We start from the raw sequence: 23816 nt of genomic DNA on the forward strand, positions 1-23816 counted from the left end.
GGGTATATGGAAGTGTTATGGTACTGAAAACCAAGAAAAAATTGAAACAAAGATACTTAGAATTTCAAAACCAAGCAATTTTTTTTTTAAAAAAATGAACAAATGATAGTTGATTTTTGCCTTTTTTTTTTTTTAGTTTGTATTGACAGCCATGATTTGATTACATGGAAATGGCAGACTGCCTCACCCGATGCTCGGGCATGAGCCTGAATATGTCCCCACTTGGAACACACGTAACCCCTACAAGTGTGTCTAATTATTTTGGTGGTTACAAGACATGTCAACCACACCCTTAACTGGTAAAAATCTTTTCCAGCCTCACTGGCTTCCAAGATTTCAGTAGGGATTATCCAGACACTTAAAACATGGATGGGATGGGTGGAAAACATATTCCCTTTTAGACAAACATAGGAAAACAGCCACTTTTAGAAAAAAAAAATCTTTCACAGAGCAACTTTGCAGACAAATAAGTTTAAAGAACACCAACTGACCTGACCAGTGTTTGATTGTGGAGATCCCACACTGCTATGTTCCCATCACTGCAGCAGGAGAAGCAGACCTTGGAATCTGGGCTGATAGCTAGAGCGTAGCAGGCAGGGGCAGATGACGTCAGCTCTGCTTTGATACGAGGAGTCGGGGCTGCCAGGTCCCAAATGGATAACGTGCTGGCTTCCCCACCAACGATCAGGGTGCATCCATCAGGCAGCAATTTACAAGATCGAATGTAGTTATCTCTGTTCTGTGGGAAGCACAAACACACCTCAATCACATTAATACATTTTCTGCAATAATGAACAATGATATGTCTTATGCCTCATTCAGATCCTAAACATTAGAACATGTTTGTTTGTTTAAAAATCAACAATATAAGGAACTGCTAATCCAATGTGAACTAGTGTTGAATGTTGGACTAGAACTCTGGGAACCAGGGTTCAAATACCTGCTCAGCCATGGAAACCCATTGGGCATCCTTATTTATTTACTTACTTACTTACTTACTTACATTCTCTCATTCTCTTTATTTAGATTTCCTTTTTGGAAGTAGAGAATGGCAATCCTCCTCTGAATAAACCTTGCTAAGAAAACCCTAGAATAGGACTGACATCAGTCAGAGTCAACTTGAAAGTAAACTACAATAACAAAATCCTGTTTCCTCCTGCTTAGAAAAATTCAGATTAAGGCGGGATACAAACCGCCGCTTTGCGGCGCTTCCCCCCCGCCGCCGTTTGCTCCGCGCAGGAGCCGCAGCAGCCAAACCGCGCGACTCCCGCGCGGAGCAAAAAAGAAGCTCCATTTCGGAGCTTCTTCTTGCGGTGCACTGATGACGTCGTGAAGCGCTGCCGGCGCATTCGCGATGTCATAGGCGCTGCGACACGTCTGGACGCTATGCGTCCAGTACGTAAAGATGGCGGCACCCATGTAGAAGGGGTGCCGCCATCTTGTACGTATAGGATACGTACTAGGGTTAGGGGGGTGCGGAAGCACCGCCCCTTCCTAACCCTAGTATGTATCCTATACGTACTATATGGCGGTTTGTATCCCGCCTAAGTTCCTCTTTTGAAAGCACTGCTTTCTACTTTCTTTTTCAATGGGATGGATGGCTATTCTTTCAACAATGTTCAGTGTTTAAAGGGTTAAATGAGAGAGTTAGAGTTAGAGAGAGCAGCACTGGCAGTGTTAATGAATGTTTCAGTGAACTAACATCTTCTCATATCTTATTCACCTATCCTAACCTCTCTTAGAATGATATCCACTCCACTTCTTTTCACCTTTTTTTTAAAACTCTTATCATTGCTCCCAAACTAAAACTAATTTGGTCCTCTTCCTGTTCTAGCTTGGCTTAGCCTATCAGCCTTGGAGAGCTTTCCTGATGGAGGTTTTATAATAAAAGTTTATTTTATTTCCTATAGTCATTGGTGTCAATGGTCCTTAATCATAGTAGCTAACAACTGCATACATGCATTCTTCATCAAAATAAAGCCTGGGGTTGTTGTGTATGTCTATGTATCTGCATGTGCTGTTTTATTACAATATGAAATGCACTATTAAAGACATCATCTGGAAACACTGATTCCTTGAACAACAATTCGAGGAGTCTCTCAAATAGCATTGTCAATGGCCATAATGGCTGGGGAATTCCGGGAGAGTTAGGCCCCTTACAGACTGCCCAAATAAAGCTGCTTCGGTTCACTTTGGAGGTATGCTGTTTAAATGATGCATGTGTCCTAAGAGTCCAGACACTGCACCAAAGCTATGCTCCTGTCCTTAAGACTGGATCGTGGCTTTGGCGCAGCTTCTGGACTCTTAGGATGCATGCATCATTTAAACAACATACCTCCAAAATGATCCGAAGCAGCTTTATGTTGGCCTGTCTGTATGGGGCCTTAGGCGGGTTACAGATGGGCAAAAAGGGATGTACTCATGACGTCATGAAGGTAGACCCTTCAGACGGGCTTTACCTGAATGCCGTCATGAACACGCCCCCCGCACGCCCCAAGCGGGAAGAAGCGGCATTAAAAAGGTGCTGCTTTTTTCCGCTTCTTTTCTGTTTGATGCGTACCTGCGCAGCTCCGTCTGTAAGCCCCTGCACCGATACGTCAGAATTGCTACGCTGCAAATATAAGTTGCCGGTTTAAAAGCTCCGTGTCAGCTGCGTCGCATAATGGGTCGGGGTCCGGGACATGCGTGGTTTGCAGTCAAGCTTTAATTGCAACGTCCGCTGCCATGGAGCTGTGGAAGCTGAGGCACAGCTGCAGCGCATTTTAAGCCTCGTAACCCTAACCCTAGAGCCACTTGTGCGCATGCGTTGCTAGAACCGCGGGAAGTTGTAACTTTTGCCGGCGGATGTTTTGGTTGTAGAAAGTGAAAAGGGAAAGTTTGGGATTTAAAGTGACCCCCTACACACATTCCTGCGCCATTTTCACCTGGGAACGGGCACAGTTCGGCTGCTCCTGGCACAGCTGTGTGGCGGCTCCCCTTTGCCACCAGGCAGGATGGCTCAGCCATCCACCAGCACCCCGAAAAAAGGCAGGGGGACGTCTTGGTCTCATACTGAGACGGCTGACATTATAGCTATATGGTCCCAGAAACTGGAGTAGCTGCAGAAACTGGAGCAGTCCTACCTGAATGCTGACACATATCGAGAAGGGGAAGAAGCCATGAGAGCTGCTGCACCGGTACACCAGAATTGCTACGCCGCTACATTAAGTTGCCCATTTAAAAGCTCCGTCGCATAGTGAGTTGGGGTCTTGGAACATGCGCAGTTTGCAGTCAGGCTTTAATTGCAACGTCCGCTGCCATGCAGCTGTGGAAGCTGAGGCACAGCTGCAGCGCATTTTAAGACTCGTAACCCTAACCCTAACCCTAGAGCAACATGTACGCATGTGCTGCTTGGAAAGTTTGGACTTTAAAGTGCACCCCTACACACATTCCTCTGCCATTTTCACCTAACAATAAAAAACGCTAAAACTGTAAATATTGACATATGTACAAAGGAGGTGAGGGGAGATGGCAGGGGGACAGCGGTGGCAGCAGAGACAGCTGTGGCTGCGCATTGCAGATTCAGCAGGAGCGCGGGGACCAAAGGAGAGGAGGCATCTATGATGCTGCTGACACTGGCAAAGTGCAAACGGACAAGGATGCCAACACCAGCTGATCACCAGCTGGCAGGAGATCACCATTGTTTTAAAGGGGCTTGGGCACTTTAAATGTGCCCATAGGCTTTCTGCCGCCGCTGCTTAGCGTGGCGCAGCTGCGCATTGGCCAGCCGGCAAAGGAAAAAAAAAAAGAGACCCCGGACCTTGAATGTGCCCAAGACCTTTTGATGCCCTCTAAACTTGCCCCCAAAGGCAAAGGGCAACTAGAGAGGGCCTGGGATCAAGGGGCAGGGAGCACTGACAAGGCACTAGGTCCCATGATGTCCCATAAAGACATCATTTCGCCTCCCAAGGCATGTCTTCCCTCCCAGCCCTATCTACTCTATTCTACCCTTCCTGTTCTCTCCTCCCACCATGCCTGGCTCACTGGTCCCCAAACCAGCAATCTCCAAACTCTGTCCTCCCAGGCGTTTGGACTTCATCTCCCAGAATCCCCAGCCACCTTGCCCTGTGGTCTGGGATTCTGGGACATGAAGTCCAAACGCCTGGAAGGACAGAGTTTGGACATTGCTACCTCACACCACTCCTGCCTAGCTTTAAAGTCACAGGGAAAAAGTTTAAAGGGGCTTGGGTGCTTTAAATGCGCAGACAGGCTTTCTGCCGCCGCTGCTTAGCGCTGCGAAGCTGCGCACTTCTCATGCGGCAAAAGGAAAAAAAAGCTGCGGTTTGGGCCGCCCGTGCGGAAGCTGCCTCTTTTTTTGCAGCGTCCTTTGAGGCGGCGGTATGGAAGCTCCAGGTCCGAAACGGACCCAGGTGAGGCGTCTTCACTGCCCCCCGTGTGGAAGCTCCAACACCTGAAGCACGCCCCCGGGGCGGGCCGTCTGGAGGCTCCGCATTCAGCTGAATACACCTCCAAGACGTCCTCCCCTGCCCGTCTGTAACCCGCCTTAGTTTATTAAAAGAAAGGTTTCCATACTCTGGTCAAAGGAGTCATTTTGATAAAACTAGTCAGCTTTCACTAGGCTATGGTGGCTCACTTACAGTTTAATTATTAATATCCCCAGTTTCACATTTAATAATACTTGTTAGAAAAAAACTAAGATGAGGAAAATGAATGGAAAACATTCCAAGCCCTGGTTATTACAGGTTTTAGTCTATAAATGCAGCAGTTGCAAGAGTCTCACTTTTAATAGCCACATTAGAGTGGTAAAAATTCTACAGCAGCCAAGAGGATAAACCAATAAAAATGTCCAGTATTGGTAAGAGAAAGCAATTATTTTATGTTTCTATGTTATGCTTCCCTTACTGTAAAAGGATTTCTTTTTGTTATAGTGGGATTTTTATTTCTCACCTCATGAGTAGTAATAAAGAACAGCATATGGTACAGTTAGACATCTTGAAGCATTAGATACAGAAGTGGTAGCACAATTGCTTTGTATGGTGAAGGTCCCAAGTTCAATACCTATAGTCTCCAAGTAGGGCTGGCAAAAAATCCTATTTGCAACTTCAGAAAGCTGCTGCCAGTCAATGCTAATCACACTGGGCTAGATGGACCATGAATGTAATTCACTATAAAAGCAGTTTTCTGCACGCACTTTTGGCAATGCTTGGTATCAAATAATGGGGCAACAGTAGAGAAAAATACAGCAACAGAGATAACATGGTTTGGCTTGTAGTAATACACTCCATTAAATACTACCATCAAAATTATTCTTTGCTTCAGTACTTTAAAAAGCAACTAATTACTTTATCTCTGCCATCTTTATCACACAAGCTTAGGCTATAGGGGAGTTCCACAGAGACCACAATCCCATGTGAAGGCATCACTAGAGCCAATGACAGAGTGGGTCTCCCCCTTTCAAGTCATTATTGGTCCTTGGATATGGAATTTCCTTCTTGGCCATCACAAGGGTTCCCACAGTGGCCACCATGACCCTCAGTGAAATTTCAACATCTGGGAGGAACATAAAGGGAGTGTACTGTGGGTGTGGTAATGAATTGGCAATGTGTGGTGGATCTTCTCGATCCGAAGACTTTTCAGCCCCTAACTTTGCATCCAAGACTTGAAAGACTGATTACTCAATTGAATGCCATAGATTTTATTTACAGTTTGCTGTAAATGAGTGCTCATCATGAACATTCCTGAAGTGTGCATAGTTAAATCATAAAAAATATTATTAGAGACAAACATTTGAAGCCTGGACATTCCCACAAATAATTCAAATACTGGCTATGGTTAAATAAGCTAATAAGCTGTTAGTCACACTAGCTCTGACTAGAGTAGCTAATATGTTCTACCTTACAACTTTCATATTATTTAAGGGAGATAAATTTAAAAATGAAAAGATGTGATATCATGTGCTTAGCAAAGTTGTTTCTAATCTCCAGGAATGCAAAATGGAAAGGACAGAAAAATAAACTCCCATAGATTTTGTGAAGAGAAACTGTAATTGTAATGGTAATGAATTATTTGGGGGCCCTAGAACAGTCTTGCTCACCCTTGTTTTTACTCTGGAGGAACCCTTGAAAGGTCTCAGGGAATCTCTGCATAATAAATACTGTATCTACTGCTCCCCCCCCCCCCCCAGATGTATGTAATTTTTTTTCAATCAGGACCCCTAGCAACCTCATGTGGAACTACAGATTTCCAGGGAACCCTGGTTAAGAAATACTGCCCTAGAATAATAACTGCAATTACTTTTTAAAAGTAATACTCTAAACATGGATGATGGATGAATTACTCTCCCATTTAAACTGCTTCTTGGCTCTGAGATTGATTGTGCTTTATTCAGTGTTGTTTAATTTACATTGTTGTTTTAAACTTTTATTTTCAGTTTACAATGCTTCTTTTTGCTTTGCCCCTGGAATATTTTTGCGACAAACACACAAGTGGCCATCCAGTTACCAGCTTAGGTAGCCTACCTAGGTAACTATGTTGATCTGGACATGTGTTTTCATACTTGTTACCAATCAAATATCTCTATACATGGAAGGAACATGTTCACTTACCAGGCAGTCCAGCTGAGAAACAGGACTCTTGTTGCCAGGCTGGCTGATATCCCAGACTTTGACACACCCCTTCCCACCAGTGTAGACATGTCTTGTGGGGTTGCTTATGGTAACTGCACACACCACTTCCCCATGGTTTAAGGTATTGATCTGGCGAGCATGTCGAGGTATTCCTGGTCCAATGAGAGCATCTGGGGGGAAAGGAACTGGTTGCATCTGACCATCTGCAGTAACATGAAATGAGTATGCTCTGTTTGGGATGAAAAGAAGAAAAGAACACAGGTCAAATCATTAGTCTAATTCTTGTACTAAATTACAGTTCTGTCTAGTTCATATATCAAAAGCCACAAAATTGGAAATACAGTGAAGTTGTTGTTATGGTTGTAAGGAGAGAGAAAAAGAACGAATCACTGGTATATGGATGGTAAAATAAATAATAAAACTTTTATTTATATCCCGCTTTTCTGTGACAAGACAAAGCGGCTTACAACACGTTAAAATCCACATGGTGGCATAATTCCTTCCCACAAGACCACCACCAGGTCTAGGTTCAGCTGGTATGGGTACTGCTCAGTGAACACACATGAATGTGAAAGGGTAGCTATGTTTACCTGAGGAAATCTTCATGATTCTCCAGTGGAAGATATAAATACTTGTACAGTGGGTCCTTGTTATCCATTGGGGTTTGGTTCCAGGACCCCTGTGGATAACAAAATCTGTAGATGCTCAAGTCCCATTGCATACAATGGAAAAGGAAAATGGTGTCTCTTATATAAAATGGAAAATCAAGTTTTGCTATTTGGAATTTATACTTTCTTTGAATATCTTCAAGCCATGGATACTTGAATCCATGGATAAAAAAAATCTGTGGATAAGGAGGACCGAATGTAATGATTAAATTGCATTTCAGTAGTTGTGAAACTCTGTTCCAATTGATGTTTGACAGGCCTCGTCATAAAGCATCCAATTGAGCCTTTAAAACCTCCATCCCAAAGAACTTTTACTGCCGCTGCCCCTAAATGGTGGAATGGCCTGCCGGAAGAGATCCGTCTCATTACCACCTTGGATGCTTTTAAGGAGGCAGTTAAGACGGAGCTCTTCTGGTGGACCTATCCATACGACCCTGTTTAGGATCCATCCTTTAACCCTTAACGATGACTCTGTGCAATTCTAGTATTATAAAACTGTTGTATTATGATAAATTAGTTTTTATCTGATATTATTACTATTGAGATGATGTACTGTATTGGATTTTATTCATTGTATTTGTATGTTTTTATTGGGTTGTGACCCCGCCTCGATCCACAGGGAGAAACAGGGAAATATACTATTATTATTATTATTATTATTATTATTATTATTATTATTATTATTCTGTAGTATGGTGAAGCATTTAGAATTTCTGTATAGAGGGCAGTAGTTCTCATTCTTTGGACCTCAGTTCTCAGAATCTCTGATCACTGGAAAATCTGGCTGAGGCTTCTTTTGTTGAACTCCAAAACAACTGCAGGACCAAAACTTCAGGACCATTGTTCTAGTGGACTCCCTTAAACAGGAGAAGAGTATTCTGTGTATTTCACTAAACTATAAATCCCAGAATTCCACAGGATAGAGCCATGAGATTTAGAATAATATCAAATGACTGTAATTGCTATTTAGGATGTGCATGCTGAGTGTACCAATGCTAAAGAGAACTACCTGCTAAACAAAATGGCAAAAAGTAATAGTGTATTAACAGAAGTGTATTTTACAGAAAGAACAGTAGCTTTGGATGTTATTGATATGCATAACAATACGGTTACTATGCAAAAGGATCTTGTAGAACCTTTGAGACTGTGTGAAACAATTTGTAGTACATGTTTTTGTAATTGCACACTGCGGCCCAGATCTGGCTTTTTTTGGCACAAAAGAAGTGGCAAAATGCCACTCCTTTTTGTGCCAGAAAAAGGGTGCCCTTTCTGCCACTGCCACAGCTTTTTGACACTCCTGAGGCATGCGGTGTCTAAACGCCACACTGCCAGAGTGCCAAAAAGCTGCCACCATGTAAACAGCTGGGCAGCTTCATAGCCAGCTTGGGGGCGTGCGTCAGCTGGAAAGTTAGCATATTTTGCTGGTCTGTTCCGGCCCATGGTCTGCTTCCTCAGATGCAATGTTATTGTTCATCCTCCCCATGCTTCTATATTTGCACACCTCATTAATGTCCAAATTCACACTCAGGACTTTAAATACAGGAAGCCTTAAACAAGGGTTAGATTATTTTTTTAAAGTAGTTTTGGGTCTCAGATTATATTAGCAGGTTGTCAGATGGTAGAAAGGAAACAAGTTGTCTAGAGGGAATCCTTTCATCAACAGCACAATGGAAAACAAAAGTGTGTTCCTAAGAGGCTGACTAATTTTTTCAAAAACAACAACAGGCAGCTCTATTCTAATTGTATTTTTGTTTGTAAAGAAATGCTATTTCTCTGAAAAGATAGAGCTTATGAATACAGGGTTTTTTTAAAAAAAAAAAAACCACACACATCAAAAATACAAAGCACAACACTCACCTGTTGCTCCATATCAGAAACAATAAAATAGTAATCAGATGAGACATGGTGCTTCAGTTTCAGTTATTTGTTTAGGGAGGGAAAAGGAAGGGAAGGGAACTATCACCTCTTCCATGAAGAGGATGCACAGCTAGGGTGCTGCATCCCATTTACAAAATAAATTCAATGTGACATCCCGATTTGTGTGGCTGAAAGAAACTAGCTTTCAAACTGAGGCCAAAAACTCTCCTGCTGTCAATATGAAGCTGCTGCAGACGGCACATTATCTGAACTTCTCCACCAGAAATTTTCAATAGACTTATCTATCACAGATAAGGATATGCCATCAGAAAGTTGCTATGGGTAACTGAAGGCATCCTGCTGCCTGAGGTGATCAGGCGTAGCTTCAGTCTGGTTTCAAAAGCAAATAATGAAAGGAGATCAACTCAGCACCTAGGATTTTCAAAGTTTATCTTGTCTATTTATATAGTACACACAAGCTAAAATGGAAGCAGCTCCCAGCAAGCAATAAGTGTGTATATGTGTCTCTCTTTCTCTCTGTGTGTGTGAGGGGGAGTAAGAAAAGAAATTGGTAGTAAAAGCTGTTTTTAAAGTTAAGTCTAACAAACAAGGGTCAATGAACAGGAACTATAGAAAAGAAGCCTGGAATTATATAATACCCTTAGGACTTTAGCTCCTGCTTGCCATTGGTTCTACTTCTTGGCTTCTTCACAGGTACCCAAATTAAAATAATAGCAATTTTTCCAATAGCCACACAGGTTGTAACAATGCTATTTTAAAATAATGAAAATAACAAGAATGTAGAAGCTCTGGGAATATATCAAAAGTCCATTATCACATGCCAGATATTATATTTCACTCTAGCCCATAATAACATAGAATATCCAGTTCTGGCTGCCAATGCTGTGTACCATTAAAGTAAGATACAGAATCCCATAAATGTGTCTGCATGGTGTGTGCTCAGGGCAATCTTTAACTGTACAGTGCACATTCAAAAATTCAACATCTTCAGAATGCATGCCTGGTCAAGGCTGAAGAGTCAGAAGGGCGTCTGAGCAGTGCAGATGTGAGGCTGTAGTCAAAGATGTTGGGGGCATTTTCAAGAGGAGCATAAGTAGAATGACAACAACCAAAGAAGTACCAATATAAGTTATGTGTATGGATTTGCACAGGTTGTAGGATTCAACTTTTTTTGATGCAGATTTTGAGTTACTTTGGCCCAGAATTCGAATCCTGATGGTCTAGAACAACAGTTCCCAAACACTGGTCCTCCAGATGTTTTGGACTTCAGTTACTAGAATTCCTGACTGTTGGCCAAGCTTTCTAGGGCTTCTGGGAGTTGAAGTCCCAAACACCTGGAAGACCAAAGTTTGGGAATCACTGGTTTACAATATGTACAAGACTCAGAACAAAGAAAGTAGAGCAAACAGTTTGCCTAGAACGACAGAAGTGTAAGATGGTAGGACTCACATTGACAGAAGTTGGAAAATACTTACAATTAATTCTTCTTGAAAGTACAGTTTTTATCAAAACAACATGCTCCACATTTCCAGCCCAGAACATCACCCTAGTACCTGTCAGTTATGAAAAGTAACTTTCCAAGCTTCACTTTAGAAGAGGTCCTGAGAGCTATAACAGGATCTTTGCCTCACAGTTAGGATGCTATTTTATAATGTATAGACAAAGAAGTAAGTACAAGTCCAAATCCACTAATGTTTTCTAAAGCCTAAATATGGTAGGCATTGGTTATATACACAGGATGAAAGCACTGTGCAGCATTGTTGTTGATATTTTAAATTATCAGAAGAAGAGTGTAGCCTTTCCAGTAAAACTCAATGTATCTACGCCCTTGGGACTCTCATCAGTTGACCTGAGGTAAACAAAGTGTGCTCTGGCTGATTCAGATTTATAATATCCAAAGTTACTTACGGTTTTCCTCCAGGGATTCCAGCCAGATTTGGAGGGATTCCAGGTACTCTCATATGCGGAGGAGGATCAAATCCAACCTGATAATGAATAAATATAACATATATCAAAACTTGCTGACCAGTTAGGAAGTTAACAGTTAAGCACTCTCTTCACTTCAACTCACTAACCTGCCAAATTGGAACAGAAAGCCAGGCCTAAATCCAATTGTTAACCCCACCTAGAATAGACCCATTGAATTAATGGCATTACATAAAATGGACATATCAAGCTCCCATTGATTCAGTAGGTCTGATCTAGTTGGGACCAGCAACTGTAGTTAAGTCACAGAATGTAGGCATGTTTTAAAAACACATAAAAATGGGTATTGCTCCTAAACAAGCATCTTCACATTTCACTCTTCAGAATACTAATAATTTAAATAGCACCTTTTTCTTTTATGGTGAACAAATCCTCAGAATGGACATGCATGGATGCATACACTGGTGTTACAATTAAACATGATAACCTACAAATGATGATGAAGACAACATATAAAGTCCAAGACTATTGCTATATTCCCCAAACAGATGAAGCCTATGTGCAGTGAGGAGGGAATGAGGAAAGAACCAAGAAAGAAGAAATAGCAGATGTGATTAAATAGATTCAAGATATAATTTAAAAATGGGCACTGAGTAAGTTATATAGAACTTCTGCTTCATTCTGCAGAAGTTTCCACTCACTTTTTGCATCTAGTTTCATCTGAGATAAAACCGAGCTAAAACTGAGATAAAACTGTCATTTCTTTCCTAATATTATGCAAGAAATTCAAAGGCTAGTGACTAGACATCCATCCAGATTTAGAAGCACTTGAAAAATGGCATATAGCCTCATTTCAAGGCCATTGTAAGTGTAATGTGAACACAAATTGTGCTGCCAAAAGTGAACTACAAAAATGAACTGCAGTGAACCTCGGCTCACAAATTTATTCTTTCCCTTCCTTGGCACAGCCACGAGGAAGACTCTGGAAACTTTTAGATTAACCACAGGTTAGAGTATTGTCCAAACCATAATAGTGTTGAAATTTGGCCTGGTTAGTGAATATTTAAAGTTCAGATGACATGCTAAATTTTCTTCCTTGTAAATGGATCAGGGAAAAATATGGGCTGTGAGTGGGGAGGCTCAGCCTCCTTCACCTAACAGTAAGCCAGCCAGGGACTGCAGTTATGATATCACCCAAACCTCAAAGGACACTAAAAGTACTCCTAATTTAAGACAAGGGGGCAGGCAGCTGGGCAACATGTTTTAACTATAGCTCCCATTAATGCCAGTCAGAATAGCTAGTGCTCTGAGACTGTGAAAAGAATAATTCAGAATATCCAGAGAGGACACCGAGTTCCCTATTCCAGGACTAAGGAATTAGGAAATCTAGGCCTAAAAAGTTAGTTGTCCATAGGTGTGAGAGATTATGATGTTTCATTCCCATCTAGTGTGACTGTGTGTCCCTTTTCCCCACTACAAAAGAGTCATACTGTTCAATCATTCATAGGGGTGAGAGGCAATTTCTGCTTTACCAAATAAAAACTTATTATTATACAAAACCACAAGCAAGGTTGGTGGGGACACGAGAGAGGCCCTTTTCTATGGGTGCCCCTAGATTGTGGAACTCCCTTTCCAAGGAGACCAGAATGGCCCCTTTCTTGAAGGCCTTCCGCCAACAGGCAAAGACCTTCCTCTTCAGACAGGCATTCCAAACAGAAAGCTTTTAAAGCATAGGCTGGAGTGTCATATTGTTTCAATGTGTTTTAAACATTTTTATCTTTTTAAACTATTTGATATTTTAATATGTAATTTGTTTTAATTGTTGCAGCAATTTAATTCTGTTTCAAAGTACTATTTTTGTATGCTTTAAATGATAGTGTTTTTAATGTTGTAAGCCACCCTAGTCTCAGTCTTGTATTACTGGTTCATGTATTTGTTCTCCTGGGGCAGCATATTTGTTTAGTGAATACATTATTATTATTATTATTATTATTATTATTATTATTATTATTATTATTTTCTGCTTTTAAGTTACCTTCTAACTTCCTTTTCAAATAAGATGGAAAGTAGTGGAATCCATTTCTGACATACAACAGCATGTACTATATGGCAAACAGTCAAAACCTATGGTGTTGTCATATCCCAGGAGTTTGATCATGCTCAGTAAAGAATGCACATTTCTCTCAGTGAACCAAAACTCCTTACCAGTTAGGCTACAAACCTACCATGGGGGATCGCCCATAGGCAACCACAGCAGCTGCAGCTGCAGCAGCACTCATTTGGGGGGACATGTTGTGAAGACTGGCATAGGCAGCTCCTGGGCTGGTTAGCTCTCCATTCATGCCAGCATGAGGTACCATTCCAAATGGAGCAGGGTATGGTCCAGGTACAGCAAGAGGTGTCCTCAAGCCGGCAGCTGCAGTACAAAGAGATGACATATTTCAACTGAGTGCAATTTCCCCCCCTATTTCCTTCATCCAAACCAAACAATCACATTTGTAGTTATACTGTGCTCAAGTAGACCTCTTCCTTCCCACTGCAACTATAAACTCACACTATTGTCTTTATATACATAGACTCCCAAAGCTAACACTAGACTTCTCCCACTGTTTATCTAGGGCAATTTGGTGGTTCAGAGTTCATCCTCCAGAAATTATCAGGCTGAAAAAAATAGCAGCTGAAGTTGAAGCTGACTGATATAGGCCAGGGAAAGGGGGAGCTTTTTCTTCTCTGGAGCAAATAAAAGTTTAACTTTGTCAGCTAAAAAATGTTCTGTAATGGGATTCTGTAAGTGTTCTAGAATTTTTGTTTTGCTCAATTAATCATTATCAGATTTCTTTTCTTATTGGGTGTGACATGTGATTGGGATTAAGCCATTTCAACCATATTGAATGTGATAGCTTTTAACAGAACCATTTACCTATCAAATGAGCAGATGTTACAATGCTCATGAAAAGTAGGTTACATTCCTCATCCTCCTAGCTGACTTTAGCCAAACTTCTCCCCACAACATATACACCTTCCAAAAACAACGGATCCCTGAACATATTTGTCTTTTTCCCTCATTTTCATGCCGGGCAGGATTTATATACATGAAGTCACTACTATAGCTAATAGTCAACTGCCCAAGGTGTCCGTTTTTTTTAAAAAAAAGTAGTTGCTGCAATCTAAAATATATGGTAATACACTGGTACCCCGGGTTACGAAATTAATTCGTTCCGCCGCCGCTTTCGTAACCCGGGATACTTCGTAAGCCGAATAGCCCATAGGCGCTAATGGGGAAAAAGCCGCGGCTCCGCCGCGGCTCCATTGAAAATAGCGCCGAGGTTTTTTCGTAACCCGAAAAAACCTTCGTAAGCCGAAACAATAAATCCCTATGGGATTTATTCGTATCCCGAAAATTTCGTAACCTGGGTATTTCGTAACCCGGGGGACCAGTGTAAGCAGTAATAACTGCACTCAGGACAATGGACAGACACTTTGTGAAGGTCTTCTACTGATGGTATTAACTGAGAAGGTTAAGAGATTGTGCAGAGACTGAATGGGAGCCCTTTACACACTGGGTTTTCTAAATCAACAGGTACATGATAGTTACACATGTACTGTGTAAGCAATAATCCAAAAAGTTTGTTACCTGCTTGGTTGACCAGAGGGTCCATTGTTGGAGGTTTGCCAAGGCCTGGACGAAGGCCTGGTGTCGCACTAGTTCCTGGAGTTGGCACATCACTTCGTGGAGTTGGTGTGCTGGATTTCAGAACCGGTGTGCTGGCTTTTTCATGCTGACATCATTGAACAAATGAAATTAAGTATCATTTTGAAATTGAGGTCACATTACACAGTGCATCACAATAGTGAGCACTCCCCCCAATCAATTTCCTAAAACATAAACAATATTAATACTGTCTGTGAAAAACGCAAAACATGTAAAATGTTCTAATTGTATTCTTTACTGGCAGGAACTAGCATCGATTGGATAATTGTTCTTTAACTTTTATCAGTTATTTTAATTTAAATGGAGGAGTTGCAATTACTTCAGTATAAAGTGCTCTGTGGATCATGTTGACAAAACATTTGACAGTTTGATGTTACTATACTTATCTATTTTGCCAATTGCAGATAGGGAGTAGTGAGCATTTGACAGCCACAAGCTAGAATGCTTTAGTATACATTTTTCAGAGTACTTCAAATCACACACCAGTGAAATCAAAAAGCAAAATCTCTAGTGGATTTAGTAGGTTTGGATTTAAACAACAGTTTGATCATAAGGCAATCCATATGTAAGGCTTACAAGATTTTCTTAGGTGGGGGAGTGTTGTGGCTATGCAGTTAGGGGATTTTGAACTCTGTTAAGTTACATTCTCATGAAATGGAAACAGATAGCTAGTTATCTGCTATTTATGGCATTGCTATCTCCAAAGAATAATTCCAAAGAAAATCAAAGGTGACCACCCAGTATTTCTTTCTGTGATCTCTTCATTACAGTTAGCAGTAATTTTAGAAAGAGAAGGACAGAAAGAAAAAGAAAGAAAATTTGAGTAAAGAGAAAGATCTTCACATTATGAATGAGCAGGATGTTCGCACACTAAACCGCTCCCCCTCCAAGCAACTCAGCCAAATAATAATAATAATAATAATAATAATAATAATAATAATTCACTGATTCATATATGAAGCAGTAATAAATAATGATGATGATTGTGACAAAGTAGGCCTACAGACAAACCATGCAATAGGGGAAAATACTCACCAAGCCTATTTCTTTGGATTTCATAGAAGCAGAACTCCCTGAGGAGGCAGTGGATGCTGGACTGCTGGAGGCATCTTTCTTCAAGAGGCGGGTTTTGTCTATCCCATTCTCCCGTGGTGAATGAGCAGGACTTGCCCGTGGAGATGAAGGGTCCTGAGTAGATAGATGGGCATGAGCAAATGTGTGCACTGTTAACACTGTATGCATATAACAACCACCACCATCACCACCATAAAGAGGAGGAGAAAGAGGGGGAAGTACATGAGAAGCCTTAACAACTGAGGTGCACCACAGCTAAAGGCAGCAGTATTGTAGCCTAAAACCAGCACAGAGATAGATTTGCTTAAACCTATTGAAATGAATGGGTTTATATCTGCATAGATCTGCACAGTACTTAGGCTGGGCTAAGTACGCCTTGGAGGCATTTAAGAAGGCGCTTAAGACAGATCTCTTCCGGCAAGCTGACCCACCCTTGTGTAGGAGATATCACTCCATTTCTCTGACCACTGCATAATTTTATTGCTATTGTTATTTGACGATGAGTTAATTTTTAATGGAATTATTATTGGTATTGTATTTTATTGATGTGTTTTGTATGTGTTTTTACTGTTTTGTAATCCTGCCTCAATCCATCTGGGAGAGGCAGCAAAATACAAATCTTATTATTATTATTATTATTATTATTATTATTATTATTATTATTATATCGTGGGATATTTATTACATAGCGCAAGCAATAGTATGAGCTGTAGAGGGGGATAGATCATGTTATTCATGGTAAACAGGATCAGTTAAAACCAGCAAGGACTTTTTTTTGTTTTTTCAGATTTCGAACCTATTTCCCAGAATTAATGATTTATACATTATTATAGGGCCAGAGTGGTGCAGCGGTTTGAGCACTGAACTATGACTCTAGAGATCAGGGTTTGAATCATGGCTAAGCCATGGAAACTTACTGAGTGACCTTGGGCAAGTCATACTCTCTTGTCCTTGGGATGGCAATGGCAACCCCCCCCAATGAAATTTCCTGAGAAAACCCCCTGATAGGTTCACCGTAAGTTGGAAACGGCTTGAAGGCACACGACACTACCATCAACAACAAAGTTACAAAAAGAAAGCCAGTGTGGTATTGTAGTTTGAGTGTTGGACTAGGACACTGGGTGACCTTGGGCAAGTCACAATCTAATTAGCTTCAAAGGAAGGCAATGGCACCCCCGCCCCTTACCAAATCTTTCCAAGAAAGCTTCACATTAGTTTCCCATACTCTGGAAACAGCTTGAAGGCATGCAACAACAACATGACTATCTTCTATGAGATATAAAGCAATAGTATCAGGGTTATATAACTTTCTAAGGCTGCTACCACATTGAAGAATTGATGTAGTTTTATACCTCTTTCACTCTCGTGGCTCCATCCAGAGAATCCTGGAATTTGCAGTTTGATGTGGCACCAGAGCTCTCTGACAGAGAAGGCTAAATGTCTAACAACACTACAGATCCCAGAATTCTATAGCACTGAACCATGGCACTTAAAGCAATGTCAAAATGCATTAATTCTGCAGTGTAGATGCAGTCTCAGGCTTAAAATGTGTATAATTAAATGACGGAACATCACTGTAATCCATAAGCACAGGCCATGTTGTTGGAGTGGCCCCAAGAGACATTCTAATAGAGCCTTTCTGGTACTGCCTCCCCTCCTCTTCTCCCCTGTCCAATGACCCCATTCACAGCAGGGTAATACACAGCTTTCAAGGACATTAATCGGTACTTTAGTCATCTAGCCCTCTCCATCTCAAATTATTATAAATGTAAAGGAGGTTTACCTCATTAGACACATCCACAACTAAATTGTCATCACTTTTGTCCCCGTCACTGTCCTAGATTAAAAGCAACAACAATACACAATGTTACATTCTGTCATGCTGTCAGTTATATTCAGTAGTTATAAACAAACAAGCAAAGAAAAACAAAACCTCAGATCAAATGTATTGAACATGAAAAGGATTTGGCCATTTCTACTGAAGACTAGTTTTCTGTGACTTTCTAAGCACCAGAGTTTCTTATTTGAAAATATTTCTATTACAATCAGGGAATATGATTTTTTAATTGTTTAGCACTGTACTTAGAAAACTAAGAAAAGGCACCAACCACTGTGTCAAAGGAATCTCTTATGTAATGAATGAAAAGTTAATTTCTCATCATGGTGTCACAAGGGTTTGGCAAATTAATTCCCACAAAATATCAAATATGTTCTGTCACATCCTCTCCCCATTTCTGAGATGCTTAGGAACTAGCTAGGAAATAGCTTAGCAAGTAGCTAAGAATTCATAGTAAACAGTACATTGCTGAGAATGGTAACTTACTGTAACTGAACAATTCTCTCTTGGATCCTCCTGTGACTGAACAAACCAAAAACTCTCAGTCTGCAGTTTACTTTGCTTATTTTACAGCCACAGCAGATCTTTGGTTTGTTGGTGTCCTAAAGCCTGGTATTATCATTATGATAATCATGATCAATGTCATCTTTATATATACAGCTTGGGCCCAAGTAATTTGAAGGACTGCATTTCACTTTATGATCCCATTAGTGCTCTAAGATTTTCTAAAGAGGCCTTCTTCTCTGTCCCACCACCCTTTTTGGCTCATTTGGTGGAAATAAGGGAGAAGGCCGTCTTGGTGGCTGCTCCAAGGCTCTGGAACTTCCTTCCAGGAGAGACCAGGGTGGTCCCATCCTTGCTCTCCTTTTAGAGGTAAGTAAAAAAAAATGTGCCATCAGACTTTGTCAGGCTTAAGAGGGTTGGGCTTTTAAATGCTATACGGTTCAGATTTTAAGATTTGCATGTATGTTCTTAGTACATTTTAATATTTTTTAAACATTTGATATTTTTACTTTTATAAACTGTATAATTGTTTTTAAATTATACTTCCTATATGCTTTTGTACTGTATATACTTTTAAATTATACTTTTTATGTTTTTAAATTGTTTTTAATTTGTTGTTAGCTGCTTTGAGTCCCTATATCGCGAGAAAGCTGAGATATTAAATAAATAAATACAAAATGTGCCAAAATTGGGGATCAAGGCAGCTTACAACTTAAAACAAATACAATACAGCTAGAAGTATATACAAGTCAACTTTAAAACAGACTTAAACTATTCACAATATGAAAACAGTTTAAAACATCCATCTAGAGAGGATAAAATGCATTTATAAGCAGTTTATTAAAAACAAGACAGCGTGATCCAAACTCTTTCTGGGACAGAGAGATTATTTCAAGGCCAAGGTTTTATACAGAGAGATATGGTCTGTCAGATAGACTGGGCCTAAATCATAAGCAGCACTTTCATTTGAGACCAGCAACAAGAGTGGCAGCCAGTGAAGCTGTTATAACAGTTAAGTTGTATGGTCCTTGTACACTTTATGAAGCTGGCATGCTATCCAAGTGTCCACACTTAAGTGTGTAACAACCCCTGTAGTGTAGCAGTTTCTCCATTCCATACCCAGTAAACTGATAATCTTTGTCAGATTTCCTTACGTAATGGCTTGAATCCTTATCGTCCACTTTTCTTTTCTTCATGTCATTGGAATAATCAGGCCCATTCCTTCGTTTATCTGTGTTCCGCAGGCTGTCAGGGACCAAGAGTGAATTACTCTGCAAATACAGGCACAAATACAAGTTGGTCAACCATTACTACATTCACCTTTAGAATACATGAGATTCCTGTGGGCATTTCTAGAAGCCCTATTTTTGTTATTCAAAGTTTATTAATTACCTTCCTACACTGCAATTTTCTGTTCTGATTAATTCTCTGCTGTACTGCTTTTTCAGCTGCTTTTACAATGTCTCAGTTACTTTCTTTTCCTCCTACTTTCCCCTCAGCTTACTTCAGTTGCTGTAAATTGAGCTGACAGTGGAGGATATGACACAGGACGAGAGGCTCTCAATTTCAAAAGAGAAGATAGCGAGGTCAAGTTGAAAATTCACACAATTACATGATTACTTATCACACCTTAAATTTGCTGTAATGGCCTCCCCAAACGCGATCCAGATTCTGTGCGAAGTAAGCCATCACATCAGTGGGTTCTTAATTATGAATTGGCATTGGCACCCTTGCGCATGCTCAGTGAGACTCCAGATGACTGGAGTATAGCATATTTAGGCGAGTGAGAGAGAGGAACCAAGGAACCCCAAAATTTACAAAAGAGGTTGGAGGGAATAGTTGCCTAGGAATAGAGTTTTTGACTTCGCTAGTTCACCAAATTTACTTAAGCATGGATTGACTCATGATTGCGTTTGGACTGCCAATGATCATGTGTGGTAACCTTTGCACAATAACGTGATAACGCATGATTGCATTCAGGATGACACTGGATTATACTTCCAATTTCAGTCGTGTGATATCCTCCAGTGTATAAGCAGCTTCTACTCAGTTAACATAGCAAAGGGGAGAGGAAAGGAGAGGTTCCTAGCAGGCTCAGGCAAAAATAAATGGCTGCAATCCCTCCTGGTTTCTGCATTTCAGATATTTCTATGTCATCTTGACTACACTCTGATGTTGGTCTGTGAAATGTTGAATTGTATGCTTATGTGAATATGAAGAGCTCTAACATAATATATATAAAGAGTTAAAAATGTATTCTGGTTTCTCCAAGGAAGCCATTTTAGAAAGAAACATGCAATGTAGTAATGTTTGCTTATTTTTTTAAAAAAAACAACAACAACTACTTGCTTTAGGGATTCCTAAAGAACAATTCCTTTATATTAAGAAGGTATAGTGAGAACAGGACTATTCATGAAACACATTTTAAGCAAGAAGAAAGCATTTGTGTTTCTGAAAAATTAATGGCATGTCTCAAGAATCTGTTAATTTACAGTCTGCTGTGATCTGGCTTTCCTGATTGTCAATATGCCAATGAGCCTTTAAGCAAAAATTAAACAGAGCTTCAGGAAAAGAGGGGAAATGTGCAGAACAGGATAACAGAGTTGTAAGTTGGTGTAGCACTCTGTTTAGGCTGTCACTGAATGTTGGAGAGGCTCTGGATCAATAACAATGTGATTTGTCTGCAACTCTCTGTACTGGAGTATAAACTCATAGCCACTTAGAAGTGTCAGAAATTAGTATGTGTATCAGATCTTAAAAGGAGGAAACTTATGCATGAATCTAATTGTATGCACAAAGCATAAAAAGAAACACAAAAAGAAAATGAAACAATGGCTTTAACTGAAAATACAGGCAAATGGTTGGTCTCACACAATTAACTGCTTGCACTTTTTTAAAAAACCAAAAGTTCCTAGATAACACTCATAATGTGAAAGGAAGGCCAAAAGATGAGAGCATGAAGTAATCTTGTCCACAATCTACAGGCTACTTTCTTTTAGATAATGCTCTGTACAAACTGTTGACCCAAAGGGGAAGAGAGGCATTTTAGATATTTCTGGGTCACATGATAATTTGACATGCCTCCAATTCTCATCTTCCCTCCAGCTAAAGCATTAAACATGTCACAATGGGCTCTTTTAAGTTCAGGATTAGCATATGCAAGAAGGGCAATTTGTTCAATGGTGTGTTAATGCCATGAACAATGCTGAATGAAGGGTGGAAGAGGGGTGGGGAAGGAGGGGGGCTCTTTTCACAAAGACCTGACAGGCCTCCTTTCTAAAAGTCATCTTTGCAAGAAAGCATAATGCCAACACACTTTTCAAAATTTATACAAAAATCTGCCTGCCACCACCAGCCTGCTTCAAAGGACACATCTATGCATATTCAAAATTACTCAGATCTAGGAAGGAAAACAACAAAAAAGGTAATAGGAACAGCTTTCAAAATAATGGAGGACAACTACTCTAGGAGCTTTGTAGTTCTCATAGACAAATTCTTAACCACAAGCAAAAAGGAAGTAGCACATATACACACACACACATGCAAGACAAACAAGAGCACCCAAAGCAATCTCAACTACTCTTTAAAAGCAAGCTCCAACCTTTTTATATCTGATTATTCAAGTTCAACACACACTGGGGTTTTCTATAAAGCATGCAGGATGAGCTAATGAAATCAAGTAAAAAAGCAGTCCCCACTACAGTGTTTTGTGGCTGAAAAGGTAAGTTTGTTGGATCATTAGTTTGAAACAGGGATTGGATTAAAAACATCATCATACTAACAGAAACAAGGAAACTAGGAAAACAGTACAGGAGGATTTGGATACCAATATTAATTGTTGTTGTTATTAATCTATTCGATTTTATAGTCTACTAAGTGTTATCAACTAGAGTTTTGGACAATCAATAATTTGGATTTCAACCAAAAAGCAGTAAGCCATGTTGGTATTTATAATGCCCCTGTGATTCTATCTATGATGTTTTTATTCAGATGTCTTGGCAGTCCATTTGAAATTGCCCCTAGAGCATCTATCACCACTGGAATGACAGTTGTTTTCTTTCCCCAGAGGCACTGAATCACAATTTGTGGGTCTCAATTTTTTATAATCACTTCCCCCTCTTTGCCTTCAATTCTGCTGTCTCCCAGGATCACCATGTTTATAATCTAGGCTTTCTTTTTTATCAGCCACAGTTATCTCTGTAATATTATGTTCTAATTTTTTAACAGTTTGAATCTTAAAGGACCCTAAAAAAATTTTGTCACTTTTTTACTACTTTTGCTTACTTACAGTATGTTCCTAGCAATTCTCTGAGAATGACAAACCATATTTTTTGCATAGATTTCAGTGTTATTATTGCAGTCATTTTATTGTGGCATTTCTTATATTCAGGTTGCACAATTTTACTGCACAAACTGATAAGGTGATCAAGAGTTTCATCTTTGTTTTTATATGGATAACATTTACTATCCATTCTGATTTTTTCAGTGTTTGTCTTGATGGCTATTTGTTTGGCATGCCTCTTCTTGAACCACAAATATATATATGCTTCAGTTTCTTTTTCAGTGTCCAGTCCTGTAACCACTTCCACATCTTCCTCTTTTCAGCTTCCCTTCTATGCTTTGAATATGCTGACCTTCTAGTGACTTGGCTTGTCAAACTTCAAGGTGTTTTTTCACCTCGTTTGTTTCTGCAGCATTCAATATATTCTCTATCTGTACATGTATCAACATTTTTTCTTTGCTTTCTCAAATACTGTATATTAAAATATCTTTTCTTCCCCATGCACCTGAGGAAGTAGGCTCAAGTCTACAAAAGCTAATTCTATTAATGTCTCTCTTTCAGTTAGTCTCAAAGGTACTACAAGATCACTTTGCATGCTGATTTATACAAACAGTTTGCTCCACTTGTAGTAACTCACAGACACCAAGGACGATATTTCACACACTTTTGCCCCCATCTGGGCACGGGCAGGGGATGCCCATGGCTGAGTGAAAAACACATTTTATCACATGCCATACTGTCCTGAAGGCAGCCCCATGCCATCGCTGGCACTAAGCCATCCCTGATCAGGGCTCAAGCGCATGAATTTTGAAGGATAGAAGCTCTCCGGCAGAGCAAAATCACGTGGCTGAGTGCTGAACAGGGATGGCATAGTACCGGGTGATGGCATGGGGCCACTTTGAGGACAGTATGACATGCATAGTGTGGCAAATATAGTGTCAAGATCAAAGGACATAATAGTGCCACTCTATTCTGCTTTGGTCAGGCTCCACCTGGAATACTGTGTCCAGTTCTGGGCACTCCATTTCAAAAAGGATGATGACAAATTGGTACATGTCCAGAGGAGGGCAACCAAAACGGTGAGGGATCTGGAAACCATGCCTTACAACGAAAGACTTAGGGAGCTGGGTATGTTTAGCTTGAAGAAGAGACGGTTAAGGGGTAATATGATAGCCCTGTTTAAATATTTGAAGGGATGCCATATTGAGGAGGGAGCAAGCTTGTTTTCTGCTGCTCCATAGAATAGGACTCGGAACAATGGATGCAAGCTCCAGGAAAGGAGATTCCACCTCAACATTAGAAGGAACTT

General features: G+C 40.3%; 1 protein-coding gene across 3 annotated transcripts in view; it reads right to left on the reverse strand.

Annotated features, from left to right (window-relative positions):
• LOC121922684 (transducin-like enhancer protein 1) overlaps nucleotides 1–23816 on the reverse strand; it is an 89256-nt gene that overhangs the window by 12787 nt on the left and 52653 nt on the right. For all 3 annotated transcript variants that reach the window (XM_042452394.1, XM_042452395.1, XM_042452393.1), the window contains exons 9-16: nucleotides 19380–19496; nucleotides 17668–17721; nucleotides 15846–15998; nucleotides 14733–14877; nucleotides 13324–13514; nucleotides 11081–11157; nucleotides 6606–6855; nucleotides 492–739 (exon numbers count right to left, since the gene is read on the reverse strand). In XM_042452394.1, the coding sequence (XP_042308328.1) occupies nucleotides 492–739; nucleotides 6606–6855; nucleotides 11081–11157; nucleotides 13324–13514; nucleotides 14733–14877; nucleotides 15846–15998; nucleotides 17668–17721; nucleotides 19380–19496 (1235 nt within the window). The remainder of the gene's footprint in view (nucleotides 1–491; nucleotides 740–6605; nucleotides 6856–11080; nucleotides 11158–13323; nucleotides 13515–14732; nucleotides 14878–15845; nucleotides 15999–17667; nucleotides 17722–19379; nucleotides 19497–23816) is intronic.

The sequence above is a fragment of the Sceloporus undulatus genome, chromosome 2 (genome assembly GCF_019175285.1).
Source record: "Sceloporus undulatus isolate JIND9_A2432 ecotype Alabama chromosome 2, SceUnd_v1.1, whole genome shotgun sequence".
NCBI lineage: Eukaryota > Metazoa > Chordata > Lepidosauria > Squamata > Phrynosomatidae > Sceloporus > Sceloporus undulatus.